The 15,014-nt window shown below is 39.8% G+C and overlaps 1 protein-coding gene and 1 pseudogene across 3 annotated transcripts in view; both read right to left on the bottom strand.

Annotated features, from left to right (window-relative positions):
- Nucleotides 1-15,014, bottom strand: part of Socs7 (suppressor of cytokine signaling 7) — a 41,232-nt gene that overhangs the window by 18,667 nt on the left and 7,551 nt on the right. Inside the window, exons 2-7 of one of the 3 annotated variants that reach the window (XM_047545913.1) lie at nucleotides 13,259-13,323; nucleotides 10,407-10,511; nucleotides 9,850-9,951; nucleotides 8,876-9,006; nucleotides 8,130-8,298; nucleotides 5,446-5,574 (exon numbers count right to left, since the gene is read on the bottom strand). In XM_047545913.1, coding sequence (XP_047401869.1) covers nucleotides 5,446-5,574; nucleotides 8,130-8,298; nucleotides 8,876-9,006; nucleotides 9,850-9,951; nucleotides 10,407-10,511; nucleotides 13,259-13,323 — 701 coding nt within the window. The remainder of the gene's footprint in view (nucleotides 1-5,445; nucleotides 5,575-8,129; nucleotides 8,299-8,875; nucleotides 9,007-9,849; nucleotides 9,952-10,406; nucleotides 10,512-13,258; nucleotides 13,324-15,014) is intronic. The other 2 variants (XM_047545914.1, XM_047545915.1) reach the window with 2 other exon arrangements.
- On the bottom strand, nucleotides 1,377-1,460 carry LOC124981612 (uncharacterized; annotated as a pseudogene).

The following is a 15,014-nucleotide window of genomic DNA, read 5'->3' on the forward strand; positions in this document are numbered from 1 at the left end:
CAGGGCCTCATGCGTGCTAGGTGAGCACGCTACCACTGGAGCCACAGTCTCAGCCAAGATAATCAACTTTTAGGGGGAAAAAGTTCATTTGGCTCAAATTTCAATCTATGGTTGCTAGGCGTGTGCCTTGGGCCTGTGGTGAGGCAGTACATCATGGTGGAAGCACATGGCAGGAAGGTGCTCACCTCATGACATCCAGGGAGCAAAGAAGGAAAGAAAGGGACTGGGATCCAAATGTCCCTTTTCAAGGGCATGCCCCCAATGACCTAAAGTACTTCTACTGGGCCTCACCTCCTTCCCAAAGCTCCCTCCATCTCCCAATAGTGCCACAGGCTGGTGACCATGCCTTTAAGACATGGACCTTTGAAGGACACTCCAGATCCAAACTATTGTACCAATCAAGTATATATAAATTTCATATGTTCATACGATTTTTTTAAATGGTCACCTTCAAGGATGATGCAGAATCAGTTCATTATCTTGAAAACTGGTAATAAAGAAAAAGAATAAAGCATTTATCTGATTTTTCTATATGAATTCAGTAAACAAATGACAGATGAGAGAAATCATCTCTGTAAAATTATGCAATATAAGAGCAGTGTATATATTTTTTTGGGGGGGGTACTGGAAATTAAACCCAGGGACACTTTACCACTGAGCTACAACCCCAGTCCTTTTTACTAATTAATTAATTATTATTTTGGTACAGGGATTGAGCCCAAAGCGCTTAACAAGAGCCCCAACCCCAGCCCCCCACTCCTTTTAGAGAAGTGTCTTGCTAATGTGCTCAGGGTCTCACAAAGTTGCTGAAGCTGGCTTTGAGCTTCCCAAGTCACTAGGATCCCAGGCATGCACCCCTATGCCCAGCAAAAATGAAGTTTTGAATGTTAAGTAATTTTCATGTGTCACAAAATACTCATTTGCTTTTTTGTTTCCCCAAATGTAACAATGTAAATTTTTTAAAAATGAATTAAAAACTTAATTTAAAAAGCTTTAAAAATTAAAATAAATAAATAAATAATAGAGCAGGCTGTGGTGATACATGCTACAGTTTCAGCTACTTGGGAGATCAGATATTGGATAATAAGAACCATTGTTTTCTTTTTAACTTAAAAAAAATTAGGTTTTACACCTAATGATATCATGGATATTTTTTTTTCCTTTTTCTTTTTGGCAATACTAGGGATTGAACCCAGGAGTACTTCACTACTGAGTTACAGCCTGTCCTTTTTATTTGATTTTAAGACAGGTTCTCATTCTTGCTGAGTTGCCAAGGTTGACCTGAATTTATAATCCTCCTGCCTCAGCCTCGCGAGTCACTGAGATTATAGGCATGTGTCACCAGTCATGGCTGAACAGTTGTTTACCCCCCCCGCCCCCCCCCCAAGAATTGTTCCTCTCCATAGAAATCTTCCGCAAAAGGCAAAAAATTTATATGATCTGAAGAGAAACCAGGGTATGAATATACTTTTTTTAAAAACAGTTTTTAGTTGTAGATGGACACAATATCTTTGTTTATTCATTTATTTTCATGTGGTACTGAGGCTCGAACCCAGTGCATCACAAGTGCAAGGCAATCACTGAGCTACAGCCCAGCCCTGAAAACACTTAAAAAAAATTTTAAAAATCACCATTTTTTTTTTAGTTGCAGATGAACACAAGAACTTATTTTGTTTATTTACTTATATTTTTTTAATGTGGTACTGAGGATCGAACCTAGTATCTCACACGTGGGAGGCAACCATTCTACCACTAAGCCACAACCCTAGCTCATGAATTCAATTTTTTTTTAAGTTGTAGGTGTACACAATACCTTTATTTTATTTTTATGTGGTGCTGAGGATTAAACTCAGGACGTCACACATGCTAGGTGAGTGCGCTACCACTGAGCCACAACCCCAGCCCCCATGAATACACTTTTAAAATAGATATTATCTACTTGTCATAGCCAAAAAAAATTTAGGAGATATAACTGAGTATAAGGTGGTAGCCTGGATTGTATTCTGAAACAAAAGGAGAACTTTAGGTAAACAGGAAGTTTGAATAATAACTAGTATAATTTATTAATAAGAGTTCATGAATTGTGACAAACATAATTGTGACTAATGTAAAATGTTACTAGTAGAAGAAATTGGGTAAAGGAGGTATATGGGAACTCAATTTTCCTTTATAATCTTTGTAATTTTTCTATAAATATACACATATTCTAAAATACGATTTTGAAAAAATAATAATCTCTAAGAGAAACATACTAAAATATTTGCAGATGATATCTGGGATTTGCTCTAAGATAATAAGAACAAACCAAAAACTGATTTATGCATTTTAACATTATATTTCAACAAAGCAAACTAACAAAAAATACTAGTAGGCAATGAGGAGCAGACACATAATGTGGACAGGGCAGGAGTGGTCATGGGCTGAATGAAGGCTGTTGAGGTTAGATAATAAGCATCCATGGTTTATTACATTATTCTCAAACTAAACAAATGAGCATAAGGAAGGAAAACCCAGAGTAAGACTGATTTACAAACATTCAGGAGAGTTGCTAGTGGGGGTTGTGTAGCCAGAGCAAGCAAGGGAAGCCTTTCAGTGGCATACTGTATGCCTCTAAGAAAAGGATAAATCACTTCTCAGGAGAAGCCTGAAAACTCTTGATCACAAATCCCCAGGAAAGAAGTCCTGGTTTCTTTGACAAGCATCCATGAAATAATCTCTTCTGAATATGTTTAATATCTCATCAGCAAATATTTGAGTTTACTAGTATGCAATAATATAACAAAGAAAAGGAAAGATAGTTCTTGCCCTGGAGAACCTGGTAATCAAATAGAGAAAAGATAACAACAAAGGTAACCCAGGGGCCACCTAGAGTGTCATTCACAAACATATCCTGAATAGTGCCTCCTTTATAGGGCTAAGAGGCCTAGATACCACTGTCTTAGAAGTCATGAAGAAAAGGAGTGTTTACTGTGGATCAGGCATTGTCTCAAATATTTTTCATGAATTATCTCTTGTATTTCTTAAAGCAATCCTGTAAGACAGTTATTATTATTACCCCCATTTTACTGCTGAGGAAACGGAGGTGGACAGATTCAGTTACATGCCTAAGATCACACAGTTAGTAACTAGCAGGGCTGGGGAGTGTCACTCAGGTGTTCTAGCTCCAGACCTCATCCTTTTTAACCCTATGGCACATAGCAATGGTTCCCAATTGGGGATGATTTTGGCCTCTGGAGACATTTGATTATTACAACTGAGGGGGAATGATAGTGGCACATAATGAGTAGAAGACAAGGATTCTATTCTACTAAACTTTCTCCAATGCACAGGACAGCTCCACACAACAAAGAATTGTCCATCCTAAAATGTCAAGGCTGCTGAAGGTGCAAAGTTGAGAAACCCTGGTATATAGGGAAGGCATGTCATTGAAAAGTAATTATAAGCTTAATGATGGTTACAAAAGAGGATATAACTGATTTCCTTAAATGTGAATTTTTTAGAAGGTATTTTTTTCCTCATGCACTTCATAGATGAAGATTTCCCAACTACAAAGGTCATGTGTACTTTGAGTTTGCTCTAACAACAGCAGAGATTTTGTGCCAAACACCCTCTTTATTGAGACTCCTGTGTAGAGTTGGGGGTTCAGTTTATAACCGTGAAATGAATGGGTCCAGACTGCAATCAGTACTAATAAATATGATTCTACCTTCGTTAGTTTCCAAAATATCAGCAAGCTCAAATTTCAATTTAATCAGTGCTACGTTTCAGGTAACAAGAGTGGTGGTAAATAAAGCATAGGCTTTGTACTTTGGCTCAGGTCAGTTAAGTCACTATTAAAATAAGTATCTTGACTTTTGAGCCTCAGCCTCAGTTTCCTCATTGGCAAAATAAAAATAGCCTTTTTTTTTTTTTTTTTTTTTTTTTTTTTTAATGGACTGACCTATTAACTAACTTTGAGGTTGTTGTACGAAATTAGAGATATCTCTCTTTGAGAGTTGCCTGGTTCTCCCACAAGCAGACCTTATTATCCAGACCTTGTCAATCATTGTTATGCTTGGTTCTGAGTTGAACATGTGTTCTTGCCTTTGTCTTCTTGCTTACCCCCTTTGAGGCTATGAGCTCTCTGAGGGTAGTGATGTGACTTATTTTTTTACACTAAATGACAAAATAAATGTTTGTTAAATAAGTATCTCCCCAAAAGCCACAAACTTTAAAAACTGCTTAGCAGAGTCAATTCCTGTGAAGAAGGATTCTAACTTCTTTTTGTGTGTGCACAAGCGCAGGCAGGCGGGGTGGTGTTACTGGGGATTGAACCCCCGGGCACACTAAGCTACATCCCCAGCCTTTCAAAAAAAAAATGTCCATTTTTTTAAGACAGGGTCTCACTAAGTTGCCCAGAATGGCTTTGAATTTGTGACCCTCCTGCCTCAGCCTCCTAAATTCGGATAATAGGCACATGCCATTGCACCCATCCTAAAATTTCCTTTTAACCAAGTCAACTGCATGAGACCTGACTGTGTTGACAGCACTGAGGCAAATACTAAATAAAGTAGGAATTAAAACAGTTCACGCCTTGTCGTGTCTTATTTAAATCACCAAGATTATACAAAACATTCCTGTCACCTGGCTCCATCCTATTCCTGATGTTCTGCCTAAAGCTCCCTGGCAACTCCTATTTTTTAGAGCAATTTCTTAGCACCCTGTTTAAGAATCTTAATTTAATTCAATGGGAAAACATGAAGTTCTCATTTTAAGTTCTGTTTGTATCCTTAATTTCCTCACATTAATGTGCTTGTCACTTTGCTTTACCCAATAATATAAAAGCAGACTCCTCCATACCACCCCTGTTCCCTTCCAAAAGAGATTATACAAATGAAGTGGGCAGAAAGCCTACATAACCACATCAGCATGGTACCAAATGGAGAGAAGTCTTCGTTTTCAACAATGGTAGAGACAACAAGATATAACAAAAAATGTCTACTCTTTGACAGCAAGTTTAGCACAATGAGGTAGGACCACAGCATATACCTTCTAACAGACTGCAACTGAATCTAGCTTCCTGGACACTCCCACTGCCTTTCTGTTGAACACTCAATCCTACCTTCCCCATTCCTGTGGAAATGACCTGAGAGCTCTCACACTCTGTTTCACAGGTAAGTGTCAAGATGTTTGCATTAGAAACAAAAAGACATCTCAGAATGTCAAATGTTCATATGATGCCTGGGCATCAAAGGTTGGAGCAGTTTTCTCATTCAGGTGGTTGAAAAAGCAAAGATTCCTCCTCAGTTATATTGCAGCACTAAAGTTCAAAGCCACTGGACTGTGTAAAAAAGTGCCAAAATAGCCAGGAAAAAAAAAAACTTCAAGTGGTGGTGGGGGGGGGCATTTTGATACTACATTGGATCATACTCATGTTAAGTTAAATAATCAATACTACATCCTTACCTGGAACCCTGGATCTCAAGAAATAAAGAAACTTTCCATTCTTGGAATGCATGATGGCTCTCTTAATGAATTCTACTACAGATTGACAGCGGTCCTCAAATTTGGGATGACACCACAGGCTGAAGGTTCCTGGAAAATTAAAAAGTAAAAACCTCAAAATTTAGTTTAGAAAGATCTAAGAGGAAGGTTTGAACATTTTTACACTGATTCTCACTTTTGGGAGGGCACAGTTTGTGGGCAAGCTGGGTCCAAGGTCCCTGAAGTCACCTGTTCCTGCTTATCTCACAATCAATGGGAATAAAGATGTTGCCTTTAATAAGACATAAATTAGGTCTTATGAGGTTTTTATTAATAATAAATTCAAATCAGAAAAATATTATAATAAAATATCTTGTCAAATATGAACATAAACCCTTAAGTCATAGACTTCCTATATTTATACGTACATATATATACTACTTATATGTTAGCGTGTGTACATATATAAACATATATACACGAACACATGTCTATAAAATACACATATGTCCTATAAAGACCATAAGAAAAGACTACCAATAGCAAAATCAAGTTTAAATGATATCCCTGTTAAAAAGATCTAAGTCTTCAAGCATTCACAGATTAGCTAAGACAGGCACAGCTATTTCACGGGTCTCACTCATTCATGTGTGTGTTAGGCACAGAAAATCAAAATCTAAGTTTTTTCCTTCTTTTTTTTTGGTACCAGGAATTGAACACCACTGAGCCACATCCCCAGGCCTTTTTATATTTTATTTTGAGACAGGGTCTTGTTAAGTTGCTTAAGGCCTCCCTATGTTGCTGAGACAGGTTTTGAAACCACAATCCTCCTGCCTCAACCTCCCGAGCTGCTAGGATTACAGTTTTTTCCTTCTTTAAAATCGATGCCCCGGGGCTGGGATTGTAGATCAGTGGTAGAGCACTTGTCTTACATGTGTAAAGCACTGAGTTCAATTCTCAGCACTGCATATAAGTAAATAAATGAAATAAAGAATAAAGGTCCATCAATAACTGAAAAATTATTTTAAAAAAACAAAAAAAAACCTAGGGGCTGGGGATATAGCTCAGTTGGTAGAGTGCTTACCTCACAAGCACAAGGCCCTGGGTTCAAACCCCAGCAACACACACCCACACACACACAAAAACCCAACCATGCCCCAACTTGTGACAAAGTTTCCACCTCAAATGTCAGAATATCAGAATTCCAAAGGCAAAAGGGAATCTGAACTTCCATGGCTTCAACAACACCAAAAAGAAAAATTTCAAAAACTAAAGCACTAGATTTCAAAAGAATCACCCAAAAAAAGCATACAGATAAAGGATACTACTCATACTAGGGAACTGTGATTTGAGTCTCTCTAGTTACTCTTACAATATCACTTTAAAAGATGAAGACAAATATGCCACTGCAAACTGACAACTGAAAGGCCTACAAGATTACTATTAAAAACTCCACTTATTCAAGGAAGAAATAGTCTCTTTGAACAAAAAGAAGTTGGAGAACTATTTGCATGAGTTCTCATTCCTGGTGTCTCACTTACCAGAAACTTAAAGGTTAAGCATTTATTCATCATTCCCTTAACATATTCATTTTCATTTTAACAGGTTTAACAAAACACTCTGAAATGCTTTGTCCTGCATTTTGGTATTTCTGTTTGATTTTGGTTTTTAGGAACAGCAGGAAATAGGCAGTAGTCTCCCTGTTATTCAATTCATTCTCAGGTCTTTGGACTGAAGGTCTTTTCTTTTCCTATACCTTTAAGGTAGAGGAAATGAAGGCCAAAGCTACACTGACCTAAAAGCCACTTCCTTTTTTATTTGTAGCATATGCAAGGATTTTGACAAAAGATATGCCACCAATGATAAATACAAGTTTCAGACTCAAGTCAAATACAGACTGCCTCAATACAAAAATCAATCCAGAGAGCTGTGTTAACAAGTCAGCTCATAGATAATCTGTGTACCCAAAACACCACATGACCACAAAGGAAGACATATCACTAGAAGGACAGGAGATAGTCTAAATGGATCCCACTAACTTTAAGCATTCCAATGAATGCTTTCTAAGAAACTACAAACCTGACCTAAAGAGAAAATTGTCATCGCCATGCTGCCTGGCAGGAAGTGACTATCAGACAAAGGTCACTATTAGACAAAGAAATTCAGAACAGGACAATCGCAGGATCTCTGGATGGTAAGTATAGTTATAAATAAAACTTAGGAGAATTTGTCTAATGGTCCTAGGTTATTTCTTACTTCTACCAAAAGAGTTTTACTGGCTCTGTTCTCAGAAGCCTCTTCAGTAATTTTGTTCCTATTTAGGAGACAAGATGCTGAGGAGACTTTTAAATGGAACCTTAGGGCTGGAGATGTAGCTCAGTGGTAAAGTGCTTGCCTAGCATGTACAAGGCCCTGGGTTCAAGTACCAGTACTGCCATAAATAAATAAATGGAAGGAAGAACCTTTCTTCTCCCTTTCCTACCGCCTCTCCAACATTTCTTCTAGTAACTAAAACCAGAGCCCATATCAACTTTGAATAAGTCCATAAGAATTCTGCTCCTATTTCTAGTTCCATTCCTATAAATCCTTCGTATGAAAAAGTCAGGTAGTAAAGGTAGAAACAAGCAAAGGGGGAAAAAGACTCTCATAACATCAGCACCTCTTACCTCTGTAGTGCTCCATTCTAGTGTGGTGGGTGATACCCTGTGATCGGAAACTGAGGCTCAGGATATAACGAGGATCAGAACTGTCCCGTACCAGGAAAGAACCATCTGGCTTCCCTTTCAGCTTCATCTCTGCATCTTCCCAATTCATTGGTCCCCAATACCAACCACACTATCAAAGGTAAGAAATAGACATGTGGTTAAAAGAACAGAGAAATGTCAAAGTTTTCAGCACAATCCACTTACTAAAGGACAACCCCCAGTCTCCAAAACGTTTGAGTAGGCAAAAATCACTACAAGTGTCAGCAATGGCGATGAGACTCATTTTACCTTTAGTCCTTCGAAGTAATGGAAAACTAATTCTATAAGTCCTTTACCAAGGCAAAAGGAAAGGAAAGGAAAGGGGGTGGGGAGCGAAGGGGGAAGGGGGAGGGGAAGGAGGAGAGGGGAGGGGAGGGGAGGGAGAGGAGGGAGAAGGGAAGGGAAGGGTACAGGGAAGGGAATGGAGAAGGGATTTTAAATTGAACAACTGAACATTTCTCTAAAACCTTCCTTCATCATGTTCACATTTTCCCCCTCAAATTCAATTTTATTACATCTCTTGTAGAATTAACAAAAATAGCACATTATTTTCTCACTGTAAATACAGAGGCAAGCAAACTACTCTTCCTCTAAAATCAAGGAGGGTCTTGGCATAGAACATGTACATGAAAGAAAAGGTGGGCTGCCATTCCTCAGGCACCACCTACCTTCTCCAGCTCTCGAAGGCTGGCTGCAAAGCTGCTGGAGTCAGGCCGGTAGAGAGGACACTGGAGGTGCTGGGGGGGCTGGCTGTGTAGGGATTCAGCTGCTCGGATGGGGGCAACCCGGGGAAATGCATCTGCAGGGTAAGAAAGTGGGGGTCACTTGTTTACCATCATTGCTCCATCCACAGACAGACCCTCCCCCCAAAAAGAGATGCTAACTGAAGAGGGGCAAGGCATTAGAAGCTAAGCTGGAAAGGTGGAAGCCAAAGCAGTGGGAAAGAGCTGGATGGGCTGGAACAAAAAGCTGTGTGGGCTTGTGTAAGCTGTGAAGGATGGGTGGGGGCATTTAACCCCAGGAAAGGGGTAAGGGAGCTGCTCACTAACCTGACTAAGGTGACTACTTCAGGGGCTTCACCAGCCTAGAGCGATTCCAACTTCTCCCACCTCGAAGTGAAGTGCCGGTAAAGCAGCCTTGGAAATAGTGACTGGCTTACTTGCCCAGGAAGAGTAACGATTTTGCCAAGCAAGTAGAAAACAATGCTGATTTCATTCATTTTATTCCTTGGGTACTGGAGGCTGGCAAAGCAGGTATGGGCTACTAAATGCTTGGTACTTATTTACAAGGCTGCAGTAAATACTAAAAGCTTAGAAAAACCACAGAACTTTGAAAACCAGCAACATACTAAACCTCCTCACTATCCTGAAATTAATATAATTTCTTATGTGATATCTGCCTAAGGATCACAAAACAGTCTTAGTAGCAAAGAGATGAAAAATACAACAGTTTTTCATTCCTAAGAAAAATCAGATTCACCTCCACACAGAAACAAGTTAGAAAAAACAGATCTCCGCCTCATTTCCAAGGAGTTCTGGTCCAGCCAAAGGGGAAAAGATTTAAGTTTTCTCATAGTTATTTCCATAAATAGATTTCTCCCATCCTTCAATTCTTATAAGTCTTGTCTCTAAGCTAAGCTAACCTGGGGCATGGGGTGGAGGAGGCGGAGGTAGGGGGAAAGACTGCAGGGAAGACCCCATCGGAGCCACAAGGACGGATGTAGGCAGCGTCCCACTGATATCATCTAGAAGAGAGAACAAAAGCAAAGAGGTTCAGAAAAATGAGCACAGAATGAGTGAGGTGAAGGCAGAACAGAGGGAGAAGGATTATTGGGCTGCCCTCTGGGGCAAGTTGGCCTGACCTTCACCCCATCTTTTTGCACAGAGGATAACAATCATCTTAATTTGGTTTGCTCTGCTTAGAAAGCAGGAGAGTAAGGCTATTTCTAAAGCAGTTCAATAGCAGTAGATTCAGGGCAAGATAAATGAAAAGCTAATTAATGGACAGTAAATATTGCAGCATGCAGGTAAGACACCCGTTTAACTGCCTAGGGAGATGACAGGGGTGCTGAAAAAGGGACATGAAATAATTGGGTCATCATTAGAAACCCAAAAGTTCGTCTGGCTCCTGACAAAGAACAAGGCCCTAAATCTCACCCTCCCACTAGGGAAAGATAGCACAGAGGGGAGGAAACTATACCTAGGAGGCTGAGGCTTCTTCTTGGAGGAGGAGGGGGAGTTGGAGGGTGTGGAGAAGTCAGGCCCCGCTGAGAAATGTCCACGTCCACAAGCGACACTGTTTCACCTGAGGGATTCATAGAGCAAGTGTGTTACAGAAGCACCTTGCCCAAAGCTGAGGCCAGAAGCAGAGGAAAGTAAAAGGGCAAGCAAGGGTGACCAGAGGTTCGTGGCTCTTAAAAAGTTCAAAATATAATGCTCATCAGCTCACTAGTCAATTTAACTAGTCAATTTAACTGCAGGATTAGCTGCATGCAGATAAAGGTTCCAACATTCACCTGGATGGCTTTCCATAACTAGATTTTCCAGAGTATTCACCTATACGAGAACCTACCATTTATCAGTTCCTTCCTAATAGTTGAGGTTACGGAGTTTGAAAGTGGATTTATGACACTAAAACTACTTCCTCAGTTACTAAGTCAGAGATAAGCTTAGAGGAAGCTTCCCAGTAGGAACTTGGTGAGGGTGATTCATGATTTCCCTTACTTGCCAGTATGTCATGCAGTTTTGTTCTATGTTATATCCTGTACTCCTTGCCACCCAACTCCACCTAACCACTCTCCACTAAGTCACCAGGAAATGAAGCGTATATTCTAAGGCAGGTTAATGGTCAGGGATAGGTTCTGAAGTCTGCTCTACAGATCAGAACTCAGAATGTTCCTAATTTAACCCTTGAGATGTTACTTTCAACACATTCTTCTCATTCAGGGCTGAATTAGCCCCTTAGTTAGTATTTAAATGTTTCAGGTTGAGAAAAATGAGGTGGTCGATATCTTTAAAAGGCCAAGAGGCAGGTTTTCAGAATCTAAATTTTTTTTACAAAGGTTTTTTTTTTTTTTCTTTTTTTTTTTTTGGGTACTTGGGATTCAACACAGCAGTGATTAACCACTGAGCCACATTCCCAACCCTTTTTTATATTTTATTAGAGAGAGGATCTCACCCAGTTGCTTAGGGCCTCGCTAAGTTGCTAAGGCTGGTTTTAAACTCGCGATCCTCCTGCCTCAGCTCCTCAGCCGATGGGATTATAGGTATGCACCAGCTTAACAAAGTTCTTAAACACTAAGATAAGCAGAGGGGGGCTGGGGTTGTAACTCAGTGGTAGAGCACTTGCCTAGCATGTATGAGGCAATGGGTTCAATCCTCAGCACCAGATAAAAATAAATTTAAAAAATAAAGGTATTGTGTCTATCTGCAACTAAAAATATTTAAAAAAAAAAAAAGGGAGGCTGGGGATATAGCTCAGTTGGTAGAGTGCTTGCCTCTCATGCCCAAGGCCATGGGTTCAATCCCCAGTACCACATACACACACACACACAAAAGGATAAGCAGAGAGCTAGAGATGTAGCTTAGTGCGATTGTCTAGCATGCCCAAGGCCCTGAGTTCCATGCCCAGTACTAAAGCGGTTGGGGAAGAAAAGTTCTAGGAAGCTGGTATGGCCTCATCACACAGCATGGTAATTGACAGCCTCATTGCCCTGAGCAGTGCAACAGGCCCAGAGAAGTGTCTTTCCTGGCAGGTCAGAGAGATCTATGTTATAGGTGTAGTACTTAAATAAAAGATGTGATTCCATAATTTTAGGTGTTTGAACCTAAAATTACAAATGTGTGTATTTCTTACTTTAAGGAGAAATTAACTGTTAGCTAGAAAGACACATTGCCAACAATACACAAAATTTTTCTTTCTTTCTTTTTTTTTTTTAAGACAGGATCTTGCTATGTTGCCTAGGCTGAGCCCAAACTCACAATCCTCCTGCCTCAGCCTCTCTAGTAGTGGGGATTACAAGTGTGTGGCACTGTACCTGGCTTTAGTACACAATTGTTCAATTCTAGGCTTGGAGAAAGAACAGAGACCTCCTTCTCTACTATAATAGATGTCTACACAGATACCAACTCACTTGTTCTGACAGCTCACAGTTTACCCAAATGGGGGGTCCTACTGGTCTGCTTACCATCTTTCAGAAATATCCATCCCAAATCATAATTCTTCCAAACACCTTTTTAAGGGACATAATATCCAAAAGAATTTGAAGTTGGGATTTTTTTAAAAGGCTTCTCATTCACAACTAGTGATTATAATTGAGAAACTTTTTTAAAATGAGAATATTCAGTTTCTAAGAGTTGAGGTGTGGTAAAGACCTTTGCTATAATAGCTTATTCAATCAGAAGCTTCACACCCAACTAGCGGAACAGAGGGTCTCCCTATCTAAAAAAATTCCCCATAAAACAAGGCAGCAGCTACCCATTACCCGCAGGACATTCAAACAGCCTTCCTATTTTAGCAGCTGTGCTCCTGCTGCAAGAGGAGAGACTTAAATTAGACACCATGAAGAACTCTTAACAGCTGCAAAAATTGCTCACCCCTAAAATGAGTAAGACAAGAGCTCATGTAATCCCCTTTGCCCAAAGTCTTTAAAAATAGATCAGATACTATGGATCATTTTTATTAGAAAATCTATGAACTCTCTTAGAAGCAGGGACAGGAATTATATGACTAGAGAGTCTTTTATGCTTATCAATTTATAATTTCTACATTTAATTTATTTGTGATGACCCTGAAATTAAGCACTGCCTAACTGCTAAGGCCACCCAATCACCAAAAAGCAGACTTTACCTCCAAGTTTAAGGCATCCAAAGTCAAGAATACATTCCACACCATAAAAATAGCCTTATCCCAAACCCAGTGGGCATGGAATGAAGGAAATTACTGCAGACATGCCTGAAGCTCCCCCTGTTATGCATCTGCAAGTGTATTTCCTGACAGGTCTCAGAACACTCCTGCTTTCAGATATTAGAAGAAAAAGATATCATCCTTACCTGTGAACAGGGGGCTGAAGGAGACCGGAGAAAAGGCACTTTGAGTTCTTGTCAACCTGGGTTTCCTAAGGGGCAAGAAAGCACACAGAGAATAAAGGGGAGAAATGAACATGAGTGCATTTAAATCATTACTACACTCAATTTCAGATGCAGCGAAAAACAAAGCACACCTAGTCATTGTCAGCAACACTTTTGTAAAAAAGCCTTAAATTTAAAGGAGAGTAAAATAATTAAGGCAATTCCATAAATAGATTTGGCTACCAAATTCACCAGCCTACAAAGCAATGAGAAATCCCTCTGGATCACTCCAAACCCAGCACATTCAAAGAGTAAAGCACCTTGAGTGGTAATTAGCAAGTCCATTTCAAGAGGAAGTAAGTCGGAAACAGAGTTGATTTTCATCTGGGAGCCAAGACAAAGCTCTAGACCTGAGTAGGTGCCAGCTTACAGCAACAGCTTTCCCTCTGGGCTTGATCTAAGAGTAGGAGGTCCCAAAGGGAGCCAGGGAACATATTCTGACCTGAGAAGAACACTACAGAAGCACTGCAATCTTGAACCACAGTGACCTCTGAATTCTACACAATTGCCCTGAGGTGTGGGCCAATACCAAGGTTCACAAGATCGTCACTTCAGGGTCAGTTCCCTGCCTTGCACCCAATGGCAGCCCCTTCTCTCTGAGCTCCTCTTCCTTTTTTCAGGGACCACCTGAAAACTCAGATCACACCCCTGCCCTTTTTTTTTTTTTTTTGGCAGTATAGAGGATTGAATCCAGAGTCTCATATATGCCAGGCAAGTACTCTACCACTAAGATGCATCCACTTTTTGTATTTTATTTTGAGACAGGGTCTTTCTAAGTTGCCCTGGCTGGTTTTGAATTTTCAATCCTCCTATCTCAGCCTCTGGAATCACCAAATTGCAAGCCCGCATCATCACTCCAGGTTCTAAATCTCCTTTAGTTTACACACCAAAGGTGACTTTGGTTTCTACTAATTTCAACTGGTCTTTCAGCAAGAAATGAAAAAAATTCAAAGACTCCAACTAGACTTTCTAGTCAGAAATGTACTGTATTTAAAAAACTCAACTCAGGATGACTGAATTGACTACAAGAAAAGATCTTATTGAGGTGAGGAAAATAGGCTACATACTGACACAAGTTTCTCAAAATTAACAGAACTGGTGCACACCTGTAATCCCAGCAGATCAGAGGCTAAGGCAGGAGGATTACAAAATAAAGGCTAGCCTCAGCAACTTCGAGAGGTCCTAAGCAACTTCTTGAGACCCTGACTCAAAAAGTCAAAAAGGACTGGTGATGTGGTTCAGTGATTGAGTGCCCTCCCCTACATTCAACAATTCCTATGGGAGGGTGGGCATACCACAACACACAACTATATCTCAATAAACTAGACTTGAAAAAAGTCCCAACCCAGGATTGACTGAATGACTACATGTGTTATATCTATAATTATGGTATTACAGGGCCTGACTCCAGGCCTGATTGCAGGCTCACTTTTCAAAAATATTCTCACCCAAAGGATAAATAGACTTAATTCTTTTTCTTTTCTTTTCTTTTCTTTTTTTCTTTTTTTTTTTTTGGTGCTAGGGATTGAACTTAGGGCCTTGTGCATGCAAGGCAAGCACTCTACCAACTGAGTTATATCCCCGAACTTATTTCTTTTTAACAATCAATTGCAAAAGCAAAGAAAATCCAAAATGAAATCCTATTTAAAAATTATCTGACTTCAGAGATGTTTATGCA

This window comes from Sciurus carolinensis, chromosome 3 (assembly GCF_902686445.1).
Source record: "Sciurus carolinensis chromosome 3, mSciCar1.2, whole genome shotgun sequence".
In the NCBI taxonomy this organism is placed as follows: Eukaryota; Metazoa; Chordata; class Mammalia; order Rodentia; family Sciuridae; genus Sciurus; species Sciurus carolinensis.